The sequence below is a fragment of the Meleagris gallopavo genome, chromosome 5 (assembly GCF_000146605.3).
Source record: "Meleagris gallopavo isolate NT-WF06-2002-E0010 breed Aviagen turkey brand Nicholas breeding stock chromosome 5, Turkey_5.1, whole genome shotgun sequence".
Lineage (NCBI taxonomy): Eukaryota > Metazoa > Chordata > Aves > Galliformes > Phasianidae > Meleagris > Meleagris gallopavo.
In genome coordinates, this window is record NC_015015.2 from 21165173 (window position 1) to 21184076 (window position 18904).

Genomic DNA, 18904 nt, shown 5'->3' on the forward strand with positions numbered 1-18904 from the left:
GTAGCACATCGGTTTCTTCCATTTCTGTCCTGAAATTGAGCAGTAGCAATTGGCCATCCACTTGTTGACAGATTTTAGACACCTTATGTGATGGCAGCTAGCTTTGGTGATCTATAGTAAGAAAATCAGGGAACTTCTACCTGAGTGAAGTAATGAAAATTGGTTTTACAAAAAGTACTTGTGAAGAGCATCACTGTGAGTTTTCATTGGAATTCTTGCAGCACAAATCAAAAATTGGTCCTTATCATAAATTCATTAGACCAAGATGGGGGGAGGATGCAGGATACTGCTATCATTTTTTTTTTAATGATGCTGTAGTGATTAACTGTCATGCTGCCAATCAGAATACTGATTTTCTTGTATTTATTTGGCATTCTAAAAGCTAAAATTTGTTGCATGTCCTTACTGCCTTTAAAATATTTATTATGACAGAAGACTTAAGAATAGCTTTTTTGAAAGAACGTACTGTCCCAATAAAAATGAGATTAAAAACTGTATATATTCTTCTCTGATGCTATAACTTGTCTGATGATAGTTCTGCTGTATTTTCTTTGCCATCTGCAAAAAAGACCAATTTGTTTACGGAACTATAATTTTCTTTGTCCTTCTCTGGTTACTTCCTGTAATTCTTGAGGCAGATCATTCCCGAGTGAAGACACACTCTGAAGCGATCCTCATAAAAACTCTCAAGCATTGAGCCTATGATCTCCAGATACTACCCTGGCTTCCAGCTCCCAGCAGACGCACACGGCCCTTCTCCCTGCAGCCTTTACTGGGGAGCCTGTCAGCACGGCAGCCCAACGCACAGCAATTACATTCACACAGCACACGTTGCCCTTCGCATCCAGCCAGCCTCATGGCTCACCTGAGGTGAAAGGAGGAAGAGAAACCCCCTGCCATCACCCGTTCAGTTCTCTGTCCAGACACAGTCCTTTTATATTGCACTTTTCTTCACTTACAAGAATTACTAATCAGCACTTGTTGAGGGGTTCTAAATCTTTGTCTGCTAAGCTTTAAATTTACCATATTCTTAGGGCCATTTAAATTTAAATTTACCACATTCTTTTAGTCTGTGTGGAAAAAGAACAGAGGCATGTGGAGAGGAAGAGGCCATATCCCAAGCCTGTGGCTGACATGGCAAAAGATTTTACATGCTTTGGTTGCTGTCACAGATGCTCTAAACGTAACACGCCCCCTATCTCAATCTCATGCCTTTTTGCCACTTGTTTCCCTCAGTCTCCCCACTTTGTACACACCCTTGCCTAGCTCTGCTTCTTTGCTCTGTGCAACATCACATTTAAGTATGTGTGCTTGTTGGGGGTGGGGGTAAATTGCCTGACAACTTGCATAACTCCATGCTGCACAAAGGCTTAGAGACTGTGTCATCCCCTGGGGCAAAAGTCTCTCCTTTCCTTTACAGACACCCACTGAACTCAGCATAGAGTTCATACTTAGGAACAAATTCAGTTCATGCTATGCCTGGGAACTTTATGAGCTGAAACAATTCCAGAAATAAAGGAGTCCCGCATTCAACTGGAAATCTCAAAAGGCCACCTGTAAGAACCTGTACCCCTTTTATAGTATTTTACTCGTATTTGAAGCCTACCAACATTTTCTTGCTGAACAAAGGGAAGAAAGAGGATTGAACTGAAAAATGATGTTCTCTGGATCACACAGCAGGTCAGCTACTGACCTTAAGTCTTGAGTATTTTGCTTCCTATTATTCCTGCTCTACCTTACTGGAGACAATGGCTCAAATACGGGCAGTCCTGTGCTGATGGGGCAGGGGGATCGGAAAATAGAGCAGGCTGTTTACAAGCTAACACAGCGTGACACTACCATCTAGTGGACCACAGGGCTAATTTCAAATATCTCTGTCTACATTGTAATCACCTGTAGATTGAAAACGCTTGAAACCATTCACTGCAAACAGGAAGATTCCTTTCTTTCCAACAGAGCCCAGCTCGTGCCAGTGACCAGAGGGATTGGCCTGGACACCTGACCATAAGTCTGTTGGTAGAGGAAATCTCTGGCTTCCCTCTGGAGGTAGCTCTGTTTAATGTGCTGCAAATAGAATCCGGATGAGCTTAGCACACTTGTGAACAAACATACACCAGAAGGGACTTTTCCTCCTCACCTGTGTATGAAATGATTCTCTTCCAGATATTTACAGCCACAGGCGATATCCCGAGCTATGTTCAGCAGGTCCTGCATTGTTAGTGTGGATGGCTGATTCTGGAAAACAATGCACAGAAAGTGGTAAGGATAAAACAGTGGAGTAGAAGAGGCAGAGAGAGTAATTACAGAGCAGCAGAAGGGAAAGGGAGAGGCATGTACCAGATGGGGAAAAGGCGGTATCAGTCAGGAGCAAAGAGGGACACGAGCAGCTCAAAAAAAAGTTAGAAAAGGAGATGATAACTTTTATTTAAGCTTTTTTTTTTTTTTTTTTTCTTTTCTTCTCCTGGAGATTTTAGTACTTCTGAGCACAGTGCATGAGTGTAGGCTATTTAGGGATTTATGTTCTGACCTGAATAGCCTAGAAAAGGGGTGGAAGAAAACTGTTCCCTCACAGTATTGAACGTAGTGGTGAAATGGGAGGTAAAACCAAAACAAAGAAAAGCAAAAAAAACCAAAAACAAAAACAAAAAACAAAAACCAAACCAAAACCAAAAACAAGAAAACCAAATCCAAGCCTTGCTTTTATAGAGTTGATATATTAGCAAAAGAGATTATCTAATTAATTTAGAGAGAGGGAGAGAGCAAAGATGCATGAGTGCACATCTCTGCACAAGTGCTCAGCATTCATCAACTCATCTGTTCTTGTAGGAGGGCAGAGAATACCCTGAGTGTGCAGAAGAGGGACGTGGTATCGCAGGGCTCTGGGACCAGCACTCACCCATCACAACCTACATTTCCTTAAGAACAATAAGGGAATCTCTCCAGAAGCCCTGCTTATTTTCACGCATTTATTCCTCTGTAGGGAAATCTCCTCGGTGTTTCTCCAAGAACTTCAGTATTGCTCTTGGGAAGGGTGGGGAGAAATTACTACATTGCTCATCAAAAGCTCAAGAGATATCAAATAAATGGTTCTTTTCAATCTGCTTTTGTTCCTGGATGCTGTTATCTCTGTAATTTTTCCTGTTCAAACCACATCGTGTACACTGCAGCCATTGAGCACTGTTTTTATTGGCTAGGCAAGTTATTGTACAAAGCTCTCGGACACCTGCCAAGGAGAATTATTATAGTTATAAAACAGGCATTTCTGGTGAGGAAATGAAGAAGGAGATACAGAATCACAGACCTTATGTCTTCATTGGGATCCCTCTGTCTGTAATGGGCAGGCACATCTCTGCAGCCACAGAAACTTGCAGTGAAGTATGTTACTGATGGGGCCAGTTTGTTTTCAGAAAGGTGAGCAGGGATATTTCTTTGAGTACTAAGGGGAATTCAGCTCTTGTATTTGCTATCTGACATTCCAGCAAACATAGTGGCAGGTTTGCTTTCATATGATATTTTAAAAATAACTGTTCCTCACATTACAACTATGCTTAATTTACAAAGATTGTATTTTTATTCTGTTTTCCACAGAATTTATTTACTTGCAGAATTCATAGAACTTTCACTCAGAATGGCATAATCAAAATTACATAGACTCCTCTGCATGGGTGCTGTTATACCATTCTAAGTGCCCCTAATTAGTATATTTACTGCTCTGTGAAGAAGGAATTAAGCTAGATCTTCTAACAACACATTATTTTGGCATATGATTGTACACATGTAAAGCTACAGTATGTGTGTTGAGAGGAGAAGCTGTGCAACTGCACCAAGTCATGTAGGAGTGCATAAGGCCCAGTCAACCTCATTCACACTAAAGCCAACCACAAGCCTAGCAAGGAAGGTTTCTCACCACTCTGGGTCGATTCTGTCGAAGAAAACTCTTCATATCTCCTCCAGCCATGAGCTCAAGCAGAATGAAGCGAGGCAGCGTCTGCAGGCTAACACCAATGCACTGCACAATATTTTGATGATTGAACTTACTGAAAGACAAGGTCACAGCAACACAAAGGGAGACAACGTTAGTACTGACATGACTGACACCTGCCACGTTCACTCTGCTTCGAGCTTTAATGACCTGGATCGAAGCAAGTTACTGAACAAATTCTAACTTCAGACTTATCCAAATGCCTTTCTAGTTATGAAGACTCCCTGGATCAGGGCTCCTCAAACATCCAAACAGTACTGGCATGTGTAAAACAAAATCTTGTTATGTGGTGATTTTATTTCAGCATTGATTATTTCAAATATGCTGCTGCCCAGTCTAGTGGACTCGGTTCAGTACCTATGTGCATCTAATACCCACTACAGCAGCTGATCTGGGGATGGCTTTCTACCCCACTGCAACAGAAAAAAAGACAGTCAGGAAATAAGACTCAGTTTCAGAAAGCAGGGTCTTTCTTTGGACAGCAATGACCTGGAAAATACAGGAAGTAATAATGTGAAGGAGGTTGGGGAAGATCATGTGCTACCAAGAGAATCAAAGCATTCTATAATTAACTGAAATTGCTCTTTAAAAACCCTATCAGTGTTACCTTCAGTTAATCTGCCACTCAAACTTCTTACAGACTTTATGAAGCAGTATTACATCACGAGATTTATTCTTGAATTGTGATTCAGCAGAAGAAAAAGAACATCTAGGTAAAAACTGGGCCAGGTAGCGAGAGGTAGAGGAACTTAATATTGCCCAAATTTAAAATATGTAAATTCCATCTGTGCAAGCTACTGGCACAGTGCAGAGCCACGTTCACTACCTTATCCACACAGGAGCTTCGAAGTAATCTCACTCAGCTATTTTTTATGGGGGGAAAAAAAAAGTTAAACACTAGGGTTTTCCCCAGAGAAAGCATTTATGGCAATAGTTCTACAGATAAGAAAAGCAAAAAGGCTGCACATAATAGCATGCTGCCTGAAAAAGCCTCAATTTGAAATGCTTTTCATACCTTCTTCAGCTGCCCAAACCACCCTTCTAAAAAGCCTTGCTTCTATTTGCAAGAGATAATATTGTTTAAGCCCAAGCATCCAGGACCAAAAACTCACCTCCCTGGCACACTGCCTGTGTTGTACCATCCCTGGTAGTCATCTTGCAAAGGCTGAACTTCTGTGTCTCTGCACAAGTGGCTCTACTATTTAGCTTTCCTGTTACATTTCCTGCTTTCCATTTCACCACTGATAATGTATTTTTGCAAGAACTTCAATATATGATTACTTGATACATAAATACTTGGTAAAAAAGCAATGAGATTCTTTGAAAAGGAAGCCATTTCAAACACAGAACACGCTTGCACAAAAATGTCGTGCCTAAGCATGACCAGCAAAACCCATCAGGAGAAATTTTTGTTCAGATGTGCAACAAAAAAACCCCACAGATACAAGTGTTCAGGATAAACACAAGTGGCTGAAACCAATAACTCATACACTACTAAAATACTATCTGGTGAAAAAAGAGAGTGGATATTATTTTTTTCCCCAAACCCAAGCAACAGAACTAATATTTCTCATACCTGCATTACTCCTTTTCCCCCCACTCACCACCAGTCTTAAACCCTTGAGCTATACCTGATAATCAGTGCTTCCATCAGGAAATCCATCTCATCTTGCTCGGAGCAGACTTCTGGCAGTGTCTGTTGAGAGTTTAATAAAGCGAGGGCCATCCCACCAAATAATTGAGAACATTTAGGAGTGCACCAAAGAATAAAGAAAAAAAAGAAGCACGTAACACGATTGTGAGTGACTTCAGGAAGGTCTGAGGAAGGTCTCATCTCTTCAGTGCCAGTCAGTTGAACTGCCTGCCTCCCATTCAGCAGTTAGAGGAACAGGAAAGTGGTGATCTACTTGGAGGCTTCGTTTTGTGTACATTTAAGTATGTGCAGTGTTCTAGAGCAAAATTATTTCAGATTTACATTAAGAAATGCATTGGCTGGGGAAAAGGAAATCTAGTAAGCACTTTAAAATCACAGGTGTGAATTTATTCTCCCTTTGCTATTAAGTCCACATTGCAGCACCTGCTTCACATCACGCAGCACATACAGCCACTTTGTTCATATAATTATGTCACACAGCCTCACAGCTTTCTCTCCTGACAACAGATCTGGACAGCATCTGCCACTGCTAAATGTGAACTGAGAGCGCAGGCAGCAGGAGCTGCAGTGCCTGTCATGCGCCAGTTGGAGGATTATGGACGAGTTAGCCACAGCTGGGTGTAGCTCCTGCTGCAGTTTCAAAGTGCACACAGAAATGGGTGGTGGTCATTGCTCAGTGAGGCGAGGGCTGGCATGGAAACCCAGTTGTGGTCACTGGCAGTGTGGGCTACAGGAGACATTTTGCTATCAGAAATAAGCGATTGCTTCACACAGGACAGTGCAAACGATCTTCGCACCGAAAAACCACAACAAGCTGATCTGCTTCTGTTTGGCACTGTGCTATTATGCTTCCTACAAGGCGTGATTTTTTAAAGAGAATTTTGAAAAACAGAGCAAATAACAACAAATAACAAGAGGACATTTCTATTAATGAAATCTATGTTTTGAGCTGAACCCATAGGAGTAGACTTAGTCCTCTGAGCCACAAGCTCGTAAAAGAACAGAAGGAGGTAATGAGCATCTTGTACTTCTGGGCTGAGTAACTGACAAATCCTGAGGCAACAGCAGTAATTTTACAGAGAATTAGTCTGTTCTCTCTTGTCATTAATGACATGGAAAATTATGATATTACAAGATAAGTTCACAGCAGCATATTTAATGCCACGCAGCACTGAGAAACAACCTGCAAGTTTCATCAGTGGTAGGCAGACACTATTTTCACCTATAACCAAAATGTAACTGAAATAATCCAAATTATGAAATATAGTAATATCACGAGAAAAACTTATAAGAAAGTACTTAAAAATTGAAATGTAGAAGTAAAAACAGACAAGCATTACTATAAATATTTGCTGTTTCCTGTCATATAAATACTTCATACTAGTATTAGCAGTAAGATAATAGCACTCTTACTAGTAATTATTGTTGTATATAAAAAAAACAACTGTGGGTACTGACCTTAATAGCCACCTGGAGAGGATTGGGATCCCCTGCAATGCCTACCACTGTTCCTTCATAAACCTCACCAAACGCACCATGTCCTAGTGCCCTGGAAGAAAGAGAAAGAGAGCAGCTGTTACTGTGCCTCTGCACCAAGCACTGGCTAAGTGCTTCTTATTGTCCAGCCCAAGAACAGGTAGAAAATCTATTGTAAAAGATGAATCAATAGCAGAGTTTTGTTTTCATCTCAAAACCTCTGAAAATAACTTCTCAGTATCTTCTAATGCCATCACTGAACTAGGGAGGTTGGATCATTAATGGTTCTGAATATATCCCTTCCAAATCAAACCATTCTATGATATCAAACAGCCTACTCAACCCTATGGCACTGTCAGAATGTGTGGCTTTAGCAAGACAAGAAAGAACTGGGTAGAGGGGGAAGAAAAAATAAACAATGCATATAAAGGCAGCTGCAAGATGATCTCTTCAGGTGATGGTGTAAAACAACACAAAGATGGTAAAGTTTTTATTTTCCTTATAGCTTTAATCAGGATAATCTGGACTATATAGAGAGGAAGAGCAATCTAGTGTGTATTTCCTTGCATCATGAAATGCAAAAAAAGAAATACTGCTATAGATTTGGAAGGGAGTTACCGTCAGGTAGCAAGTATAATCCAGGACATCACACAAGACAGAGGTGAAATAACTCTGCTCTGCATGGGAACATGGGACAGAAGACTTATGAACTTATGAACCTGCTCTTAAGAGCTTCATGGCATCAAAGTATTTAAGAGAATGTAGAAAGTGTCACAGTTTTCCTTGCCTGTAGTTGGTGCTTTCCAGTCAGTCAGACAGGAAGCCCTCAGTTTCTTGTCCTGGATGCTTGTTGTTAAACTAGTGTATAAGCCTCAACTCTGCCTTTGCTTCAGGCTGCCTTCCCCTATGCCAAGCCTTACCGAAGCAGAGAGATGTTCTTCCGTGGGATCTCCTTCAGCTCACTCAGAGTTGCAGCCTTCCCAGCAAAGCAGTAGTTGGGGTTGTAATCTGTCATGATGGCTGATGTGCGGATTTTACTCAGTTTATATTCCGGGCTCTGCAGTCGTGCTCTGGCCCCTTCCAGTTGCTGCTTCTTCAGGTGATAAACTGGGGATGGAAAAAATACAAACAGTGTAAGAACCTGGAAAGAAAATATAATACTGGGCACACAGAACAGAAAGAAGAAACTAAGTTGGTAATTACAAATGCTCAAGGAGTGTCATTAGCTTTCCTGCATCTCTCTTCTGTAGTGATTTAATACTGAATATGCAAACATTTTTGTCCCTGCAGAGTCCTAATCAGCTGGAAGAAACTTAAGTTACCTCTGCTTCTTTATAAATCGGCACAGGAAATGCTGCCTCACAAGACACCTTGCTGGCATTGAGGCAGCAAAAATGCATGCTCTCTCTCTGAAGGAATTACATGTTCAATTACAGAAGCTGTGACTTCAGACTATATAGCAACAGCTGCAAAAAAAGTGTCTGCCCACAGGGTTGTCCAAGGCTTTTTTCTGCAGCAAATACAAGGACAGAGCAGTCACTGGCTTTGGGGATTATGCTTGTGCTTATCTGTGGGTGGTGATGTTTTCTATCATTTCTTTCTCCCTGTTCCCTCTGTGATCCACTTAGGAGACCAAAACACTCTGGCTCCAAGAAGTAAAAGTAGTTGTATGTGGTTGGATGGTCCCTCTTTGTCTAATTTAACTGAGAAAAAGACAAGTAAAAGGGAGTGTTTCTTACTGATAGATAGGCTGCCACCAGTGAGGATCATTCCGAGCATCACAATCACAGCCACCACAGCTAGGAGGAGTGGGAGAGGCAGATGTCCCTCTGGGATATGACCCTGTGGCACTGGAAAATGAAAAACAGAGGTGCATTAATCAGGAAACAAGCCAAGCTGCAGGAAAGAACCCCTGTCACGGTTGCTGTTTCAGAAAACAGTACAGATATCACGGCTAAATCATCCTATAGAAAATACAGAAAATCCCTTTACAACCTTGGAATTTGGAAAATAAAAATAAAAATCAATCAAAATAATTTTGAAAACATTGTTAAGACAAATCTAACTAGTAAAACACAGGTTGCTTACACATTCCTCAGTTTTTTCTTAATGGGTAACATTATTGCCAACAAGTTGAAACTGTCTATAGTCTTGATGGTTTGAGATTCTAAGAGACCATGTCAGTAAATAGTGAATACTATGCATCAGCTGAACAGACACAGTAGGAAACTTCTGTGGAAGGAAGTAATTTATGGCTTAAATTAGGTGGTACACTATAAAGGAAAGGTATTTATGCTTAAGTATTTGATACACTGTATCCATTCAAGAAATTTACAATGCCTCTTTACATTTAATTTATCTTCCACCTAATCCAAACCTGGATTTTGGATATGGTGGCAGACATCCAGTTTAACCTACAAGGAAAGGACATCATGAATTTTCAGTACTGGCTAATTGTATATAAGTGCAAAAACCAAGAAGAGAGACACCTACAAAGGATACATTCATTATCCAATTAGGATAAAACTGTATCTTACCAGTGCAGGTGACATTGTCATTGGCTAGCACAGCCCCCATCTCACATTGGCAGACAGGCAGGTTGGTGTCAGGGTCTCTCTTACAGTTGTCTGAGTGGCAGTGGCTACAGTTAAGATAGATCTGAACCTCCACTTCACCATCATTCTCCACAGCTGAATGAGGAATCAGATACAACAAGCAGGTTTAGTTAACTTTTCCCATCTTTTCCCAGTAAGGGAAAAAAAGAAAAGAAAAAAAAAAAAAGAGTAAAAGGAGTAGGCAGGTACAACTTCTCCTTTCTCTGCAGGACAGCTGACACTGTGGGAGGGTCAGAAATCTGACACGGTCCAGAAGGGAAGAAGGAATTGAATTCTAAGCAAACAGAGAAGTCCTGAAGTGAACTGACTTGAACGTGTCTAGGACTGAGGATGTGCAGTTAAACTGGATGACTGACTCCTCTCCTGGCTTAACTATTTGAGAGGAAGAAGGTGCCAGAGCATTATAAACAATTTTAAAGCAGTAATCACAGCTGAGGAACTGGCCTGCAGAGTGAAATATGCCTGAATGAAAGCTATAAAAATAAAAGGTAGGAGAAGAGATAGCAGGAAAAAAGAAATAAAGAAAAGGAAGAATGAAGAGGAAGAAGAAAAATAAAAAGTGTATTGTACCTGCAAGGGGATGCAAGAAGATCTCTCCAATGGGATTCACAAACGAGATGCCATACTGCCCACTAGCTGTGATATCATCATTATTAGAGGCATGCCCCCCTGGAGAAAGAAGGGTATGGCTAGTTGTCAGCACTGCATGCTACAAAAGTGTGATGCCTCTGAAGTGCCACATTTTGTTCCTGGCTCTAAACACTTGCAGTCACTCCCAATCTTTCAGTAATATTAACTGTATAACATCCTTCATGAATAAGGCTCATTCATCCCAACCAGTACCAAGGTTAGTGAAGTGGCTTATTCAAGCGTAGGTTTCTCAGTTCATCTAGGTAAAAATACATTTGCTTTAAGCAGAAAAAAGAAAAAAAAAAAAAAAAAACTAAACAGTTCCTTGGGCATTTTGAGAACAAATAAGGGATTATTCAGCTTGTCTGGAAAATACTGTCTTACAAATGCTTCTATAATCTTGATTTCTCCAATTAAATAAAGATGGAGGGGGGTGTTCATCCATTCATATTGAAGTGTCTGTAAATCACCTTCTGGAGTAGTGTACTTCTGCTCTGAGAGCTCCAGTTCCTAGTTGCATGAGCTCTGAATTGCACAAAATGAGACAGTACAACTATTTCTTCAGCAGACCTACCTCTGTAACCTCCACCTCCTCCACCAGAAGTACAAGCTCCTCCTCCACCACCAAAACCACCAGAGGTAGCCCACTGGAGCTTGGCTAATGCTTGATGACAAGCTTGACCCCCTTCTCCACCTTCCAAGAGGGACTTCCCAGCTTGAGGAAGCAGAGTCACATCTTGCCAGCCACCACCTCCACCTTCACAATCGAAGAGTCACAACAAAACAAGAGCAGGTGAATGAAGCACAATCAAAGAAAATTTTATTTAATTAAAATTAAAATTAATTTCTTAAGAAGTGCCTGCATTCAAGTTAACTCTTTATTAAAGGGTAAGAGAATATACAGACAAGCTTCTTGTTGTCATGGTTAACAACAAAATGGAAATCGAGTGCATGATCTGTAGTACCTGCTGCCTACCCAACAATTCAGCACCAATTTGTAGTGGCACTGGGGAAATAAGGAGCCTACCAGTCCCCCTTGGGGTAACTGTTTAGGGCTTTCAGCTCTGATAGATGCTGAATTCCTTGGGGATTTTCTCATCTCACTTGAGTGATCCCTCTATAAGGATATTACACAGTATCTGGAGAGCCACTGGTGCACTATAAGTAAGCTTCCATTTCTAGGATACTTCCAGAAGAACTCTTTTTGTTAGTTTCAGGGAAGTAATAGGGAAAAAGTGTTCTCTTCTAAAGCCACTGTAACAGTTTGGAGGAGTGAGCTCCAACTTCCAAACATCATTTTCACTTGTGAACTTTCCAGAAAAGAGCACTCCTACGGAAGAGCCACTCATCATCTGTCCCATGCATTCTCTTTTTATTTAAGTGATAGACCATGTAAAAAGACATCCTTTATAGACTAGAAGCCTATTACTAACTACTACTACCATAGAATTCCAAAAGATCAAGAATCCCCTCATTGACAGGACAGCTTCTGCATTGAGCCATTTGATTTAGACTTTCTGTAGTTTTAGCATCTCACCTGCTGCCCCAGTTCTTCCACTGACTCCCGGTACTGCAGTGCTGTTCTCAAATTGCTCCAGGGGTATGTCATCCAGGGAGTTGTCCTGAGCCTTCAGATAGGCTTTTCCTCCTCCTCCTGCTGCGATGAGCAAAGGTTCGAAAATCCCATCCTTCTGCTGGAAAACCCCCCATCAAATATCAGAAAAACTTCACATCCCTTGAATTTGTGAATGCACAACACACTCATCAAAAAGCACAAAAGCAATCCAAAGAAGAGAGGCCCAATGCCAGAGCAATGGTATTGATAGTTTCCTGACTACATTATAAAGACATTTTACAGTGTTTCTGTGTACAAAAGGAACTATTCAAATGAATATCAGTGGTTTGTTTTTTTGTTTTGTTTTGTTCTGTTAGGACTGCTGTTAGTATTAAAACAAGACCCAGGTGTGGTTCCCAGATCTGAGGTATCAAGAACTGAAGAAGCAGTTCAGCTACCTTAGCTACAGTGATGAAATGATTGAGAATATGAAAAGACATAAAGAACTCAAAAATACAAAAAGACAGAGCAACACAAAGAGAGGCAGAAGGGAGAGACAATCCTTTCTCATCATCTTCATTTAAGAACTAAACTTCATATGCCGTGATAGATGGTGAAAGATAGTTGCTTTGCAGGACACTACTCAGGTTGGAGGGAAAGAGGCAATACTTACTCTAAAGATGTAGGTTGCTCCTCCTCCACCCCCACCTCCTCCAGCCCAGTCCTTCAGGTCCTTTTTTTTTTGTAATCTTCTTCAATGACAGATGACTCCCCTAAGCAGATCTTCTGGGTCTGAGGATTGGCCTGAAAGGAAAGAGACACACTCAGATTGAGATGTATCTGTCTCAGTACGAAAATACTGTTTGTGATACATATCAGACAGATAATATGCATGTATATATATATATATATATATGAAAGGGGAGCTCCTCTACAATGAAGGATAGAACTACCTTCTACCTCTGATTTGCATGCAAGTGAAAATACAAAGGTCTACATGGTCTGGCAAATCACATTTCTTGAAAAAACGTGAAGATGTGGTAAAGAATTTTTGTTGATGAGGGAGGTTTTGAGCCTAAGTGACAAAGACTTTCACATTGCTGGGTGTAGTATTAGAGGATATCTGTATAATCACTCATGTTAGCAATTTCTAATCATCACAAATGGGTTTTTTTTTGCCATTACACATGCCAACTCAGGAGCCACTGTAGTTTGTGGGAAGATTCCCACCATTTTTGGTTGGCTTTGGATTTCGACATTAGTGTCTAAGCTTAGAGAGTACCTAAGAAAGTACAGCCACAATGCTGCTTTGGATTTGTAGGTGCTTCTATAAATTACAGAAAATAATTAAAAATCCTGGCAGGCAGAAAGAAACTCAGACTGTGGAAAAATAAGAGTGGGAATGCACATCTCTTGCTAGTAGCTCCCCTCTTAAAATAAGCAGAAGAAAGCCAATAATGAATTCAAACACCAGGAGCTTAAAGCAAAGTTCCTGTGGGTTCTGTATGTGTTTGCACATTTTGGGGTCAATTTTCTTTTCAGAGTCCTTCATATTTGTTTTGTAATTCTTTCTAGCTTGGTTTATTCGTTCTTACCATACTGACTGGATTTCAGGGCTGGATCCTGGGATTTCTATCTTTCATCACCAGTCCAGCCAAACCCCAAGCTGCCCACTGAATCTCAGTGAATTATATCTGCAAAGCCTCTGCCCACTTGTGCCCTCACCCCAGGGCAGGCATCCTCCCCCTGGTGCCCCACTAAGATGTACAGCAGCTCATCTTTCTCCAGCTGGAAGGTGGCTGAGATGAAGACCCCGTGGGACCTCTCATTGTGGTTTTTGGCTCCCTTTCCTCCAGCTGCTCCATATGCAGAAATTCTAGAAGAAAAACGTGTAATTAAAGTGACAAATCTTACACTTTTCCTCCAAAGCAGCTCCATCTGTGAGTTCTCCCCAGCCTGCACTCCCGATCAGGCATTGCTCCAGAGCAGGCTCTTGCTGCAGTGTCTCATGACCATTCTTTCTCTGAGACATACACAGCAGAGGCTGCTCAAGAAGATCAATCAGCTACACCAGAGCACTAGATACAGATTTCAGAGGCAAACAGAGTGAACCGGTATGGCCAAATCTAAAATACCAAAGCTCTGGATCCAAAATGATAGCAGCACTTGCATTTGATTACATGCCCGCAGTCACTCCTGTTCTAATCTCCTCCAAGTCACTGCTCCACCTTCCCATGCTTCAACAGTAGCTCAAACAGAGAAACTTAGAGCTGCTCTCCTATTTCTTTCTTACTTTTCTATCCCTTCACCTACTCAGCAAAGATAGTCCTACACTTACATTTGCTGAAATTCCAGAACCAGAAAGTAGTTTAACGATTGTCTCATCAACACGCTCTGACACATACCTGTATCGGTTTGTGGCTGGCACTCTCCAGACTTGCACTCCTCGGAGCCTTCCCTCCTTCACCACAATCACCGACACATTGCTGCCCCTGTAGGCATTGTCACACTGAGCCTGAGTTGGCCCATGTGGACCACTGGCACCACATGTTGAGAACCACCAAAGAACAACGGACGTATCCCCTGTGACCAGAGCAGACAGAGTTAGGGCAGATATGAGCTTCCCCTTATTTCTTGGGCATGTGCAGTTAACTCATGGAACTCCAACTACAGGACAGGTATAATCAGAATGAACAACTGGCCCTGGTGCTATGTGTTCTTTGTGATTCTTTGATGACAAAATGATTGTTGTTCACAAAACACTAATGTTTTTTTTTTTTTTTAAGTTTGGATTATTATGAGAAAGATCACATTGTGGAAGTGTTTGCTATGTACAAATCTTTTCAACTGAATATGTTAATTTATCACATGCTCACGACTATAATAAAAAAAAAAAGAAGAAGCTTAAACTTGCGTTATAGTTCTCTCAAGGAGCTCTCTCGGTCCGTATACATATCTGGGACTGCCCCAAGCATACACACAGAAATAAGAGTTGAAAATGTCTAACATCGCGACAAGTGATTATGGATGAGAGGTGATAACCGTTTTAAAAACCATATGATACAGTGCATGCACAGGGTCAGAGTTAAGCAATACAGGATTTATCAAAGTAGAACTGTTTAAGAGCTGAATAATTAAAATAGCAATGAAAATCACAAGCCTTTAAAGAAAATAATTAAATCATCTTTAAAGAAAAAGACGAGCAAAACTATCCCCTACAGATGTTATCCTGCCAACATGCAGAGTGTTAGCTCCACTACAGAAATCTCTGCCATTTAAGCTAATGGAGGAATTGACAGCAATATGGATTGTCAGATCTCAGACGAACAGAGTTCAGAAGGTTTGTGCACACAGCAAAGCAAGCTCAAGACACAGGAATCTTGTATTTTACTGAAGGCTCTTGGGTGGAATATCCTTTTTTTTTGTACTTACTAGATTCTGCTTCCTCCAGCCTCCTCTCCTCATGCCCTCCTTTAGACAGCTCTTCTCACCCACACAATTGATGCCTGTCCCTCAGAGCAGTCCCCCTCTGCTGGTATGAGTGAACAGGTCCCTAGTGACCTTGGCTCTCCTTGCTTTTCATCCAGTTTATCTCCTTTGTGGATTTCCAGATTCTCACATTTTTCCCTCCCTGGTTCTTTTACACTCATATTCTCCATCCATTGGGTTCAGCCTCACTATTCACTAAGTCCCAGCAGTTCGGTATCTATCCCTAGCTTTCTGTACTAATCTATGCCTTTCTCTCCTGCACTGTCCTTAGCACACTTCAAATTTCAGTCAGGTGGCTTCGGCTTTTACTTAAAGCTTCTTTACTTATGGGCTCCACTTCTCTTCAAAAACATCCTGCTCTTTAGAGACTCGTGAGCTAGACCTCAGGAAACTGCTGCCCCACAGCCAAGCAGACCTGACATGGTCTCCACAACTTCAGGAAAGATTATACTTCATTGCTCTGTTGCTATAGCTGTGCTGACCACACTCAGGCAGATCACACACAGAGATAAAAAGGAAGCCACCTCCTACAGGCAAGAGACAGGTTTTCAGTACTGAGCCATTTACCTGGGAGGGAGGGCACTTCCAGGGGGTTCAGAAGATGCTCATCAGGGCTACTAATTTCCCGTGGGTACTGACGCTTTCCACTAAAATGAGTTGGCTGTCTTCCTGTAATAGTTTGTAGAATGGATAGGAAGATGATAGAAAAAAGAGAGGCAAAACTTAAAAGTTTGCATGAATCAATGCAGCATGAGCATTTGTTTAAGGTAAGTATATAATATCTTGGACAGAAGAAGTATTTTAAACAATCAGCGTGTTTTTTTTTTTTTAACTGATTTTCTTGTGCCTGTATCTTGGCTTAGCTACTTTCTTCTGTGCTGAAATCAGAGGGACTTCACATGAACAAACATCCTGTGTTATCCCATGGAGGCTCACCTGCAAGATAAGCTCATTGGCAGCAAACTGCACTGGCTATAGTTACAAGAATCTTCGAGAAAAGCGTGGTATGGGAAAACAGATATCAGTACTGCTGCTCTGCTGGTCAAAGGCATAAAGGACAGTGATAGCAAAAAATATTATTTTTGGTTCTTAATGTTGTCATGGTAGGTAAACTAGCTTTGGATCACTCTTCTCTCACCAACAAACTTCATACCTCTCCATCCCCAACCCTGTTTAAGGAATAATTTGCTAAATAAAATGATCTCACGCTGACAGACACAGTAGAGAAATAGTAGTATACTCTTGGCAATATCTGTAAATTTTTGGACAAATCTTTTTGAAAAACACAGAGCAAAAGGCAACATTTATGCACAGTGAAATAGGCTTTTAAAAATAAGTCCCTTCTCAGAGAGGAGGGACTTCAAAGCAGAGGCTGAGCCAAAGCATCCAAATGCACTGAGAACACCATGTGTAACCAAAGCTGCCTTAGAACAGGAAGAAGTAATAACTCTTGATTTATAATCTGCAAGCATCCTGTTTCCATAGTTAAAATACCCATCTGTATGCAGATCTTTGTAAGAAAATCTCTAAGAAAAAGGAGACACTTTATGAGCCCTCAGTTAATTTAATACTGAACGTTTTTCATTAGTTGAAAAACATTACAAATATTTCCATTTGTTCCAGTTGTGAGAATCTAACAGCTGTTTGATGCACTATTCAAAAGAGACTCATTCAATTCCAGCTGGACAATTATCTCTGCTGCAAAGCCACTGCTCTAAATAGTGATAATTAACACACTTGTTAGCTGTGTCAGAAAGGCCAAATAACTAATTGAAGCATGGAGACCTTGCTGTGCTTTTACTCCTGAGAATATTCCCTCCAGGTCTGTGTGAAAGCTCATTGATGGATGGAAGTAAAAGAAAGCTTTGTACTGTCACACTCTGTTCATACCGAGATAGAGAACTTCAATGGATGGAGTTGTCAAGCAAGTGAAAAATGAAATTAACCCAAAACAAATGATCTGGATCAAAGACAAGAAGGAAAACCAAATGAAAAAGCCAACACATAGCCTGAAAAGATGCTTAGTCTCCCTAGACCTGCAGTGAATTATGAATCCCAAAGGTCAAACCAGTTTCAGATAGTTAGAGATGAACAAGAAGTCTGGTTATGTTTGCCAGATTGATGGAATGTAAATCAATCCCTGAAATACAGACTCGGCCTGTGTGTCTGCATGGATTTTTATTTATTTTGTTTGCAGCATCCCAACTGGCTATCCTAAGGCAATGCTTTGTTTCCAAACAAACAATCTCTCCTCCTTCTCCAAACAGTCTCAAACCTTCACACACTAGAAGAAAGCTTCTGTCTCCTGTTTTCAGCATGAGAGCTGCATGACAGGCTAAGCATCAGCCTGTCCACATGAGCCATTAATTCTTAGGAAGCTGATCCTTTATGTGCCACCAGAAATAAATTTGGAAGGTGGCAATTTTTACAAATATGGTGTAGCCCTGGCATCCAGAGGCTGCTACTCTAGTCTTTTTTAGCTTCTACTTGCTCTTTTGATAGCCAAAATATTGACTGCAGAAGGGATCAAGAGTTATTCATGTTTAGGTGTACTTATATCAGAAAAACACGAAGAGCAACTGTGTCACTCCAGGACTTAGCTCATGCTGTTGATTTTCACACTGAAGATGGACAGTAAAAATCATAAAATGAAAGGGAATCTTCTATTTTCATTTCTGGGACTGTAATGGAAGGATTTAGTAATATTGGGGCAGGAATTAATCAGAATAAAGTGCCTTGCAGTATCTTCAAAGTGTGCATGGTTTCTTCAAAGATCTTACCTCACTCATGCAGGTGGAGCACTTCTGGAAGCCTCTCCAGCTTGTCCTGGAGTGGGACAGAGAATGAGGAAGCTGCACCAACGTCCCCATTTCCTAGCCCTTTGGCTGATTCAATTGCATTTCTTGTCAGTCCTTACTAACTCAACCAAATGGGGCTGTGCCGAACAGCTTGAACCTCCCCATACCATTGGCCTAAAACAACGAAACTGGCAGGCCAGGTTCCCCATAGTTTGGGGATTCCAAAGTAAAAAACAAGAGATATCACATACAAAAGCTCTCTTCAGACAGTCCTGTCATTTAAAAACCAGTCTTTTCAGAAAGTATAAATGATGTTCAGATCAAAAAGTATCCCCTTGGCCAGGACAGTGGAGTGCACTGATGGACCAGTGACCTGTGTTCTTAATTGGAACAATACTATCCTCAGAGCACTAAAAGCTAATGGTGAAAGCAGTGGCCATGAAAGCATTGAGGAAGACAACAGTCATGCCAGCCCATATTTTCATATTTAGACACTCAAAACTCAGATCTCTTTCTACAGAAGCACTAGTTAGCTAAGAGGATAAAATACTTGTATCTTTATGGCTGTCCCTTAAAAGTTCTCACAATGAATCAGATCTATGACACTGTCTTAACACAAGGTGATTTTATTAACCAGAAGATGGTTTTGCTTAGCCTTTCTCACAGAGAAAGCATCTGTCCCTGCCCAGGGGCTGCCATCCAAAG

The 18904-nt window shown here is 41.0% G+C and overlaps 1 protein-coding gene across 1 annotated transcript in view; it reads right to left on the bottom strand.

Annotated features, from left to right (window-relative positions):
* The window catches only part of LTK (leukocyte receptor tyrosine kinase), a 28178-nt gene that overhangs the window by 5762 nt on the left and 3512 nt on the right, over nucleotides 1-18904 (bottom strand). The window contains 15 exon segments of the mRNA XM_031553426.1: nucleotides 2138-2235; nucleotides 3908-4037; nucleotides 5614-5678; nucleotides 7095-7185; nucleotides 8033-8219; nucleotides 8852-8962; nucleotides 9650-9802; nucleotides 10298-10396; nucleotides 10932-11114; nucleotides 11895-12051; nucleotides 12586-12656; nucleotides 12659-12716; nucleotides 13638-13788; nucleotides 14318-14495; nucleotides 15969-16070. Of these exon segments, the coding sequence (XP_031409286.1) occupies nucleotides 2138-2235; nucleotides 3908-4037; nucleotides 5614-5678; nucleotides 7095-7185; nucleotides 8033-8219; nucleotides 8852-8962; nucleotides 9650-9802; nucleotides 10298-10396; nucleotides 10932-11114; nucleotides 11895-12051; nucleotides 12586-12656; nucleotides 12659-12716; nucleotides 13638-13788; nucleotides 14318-14495; nucleotides 15969-16070 (1834 nt within the window).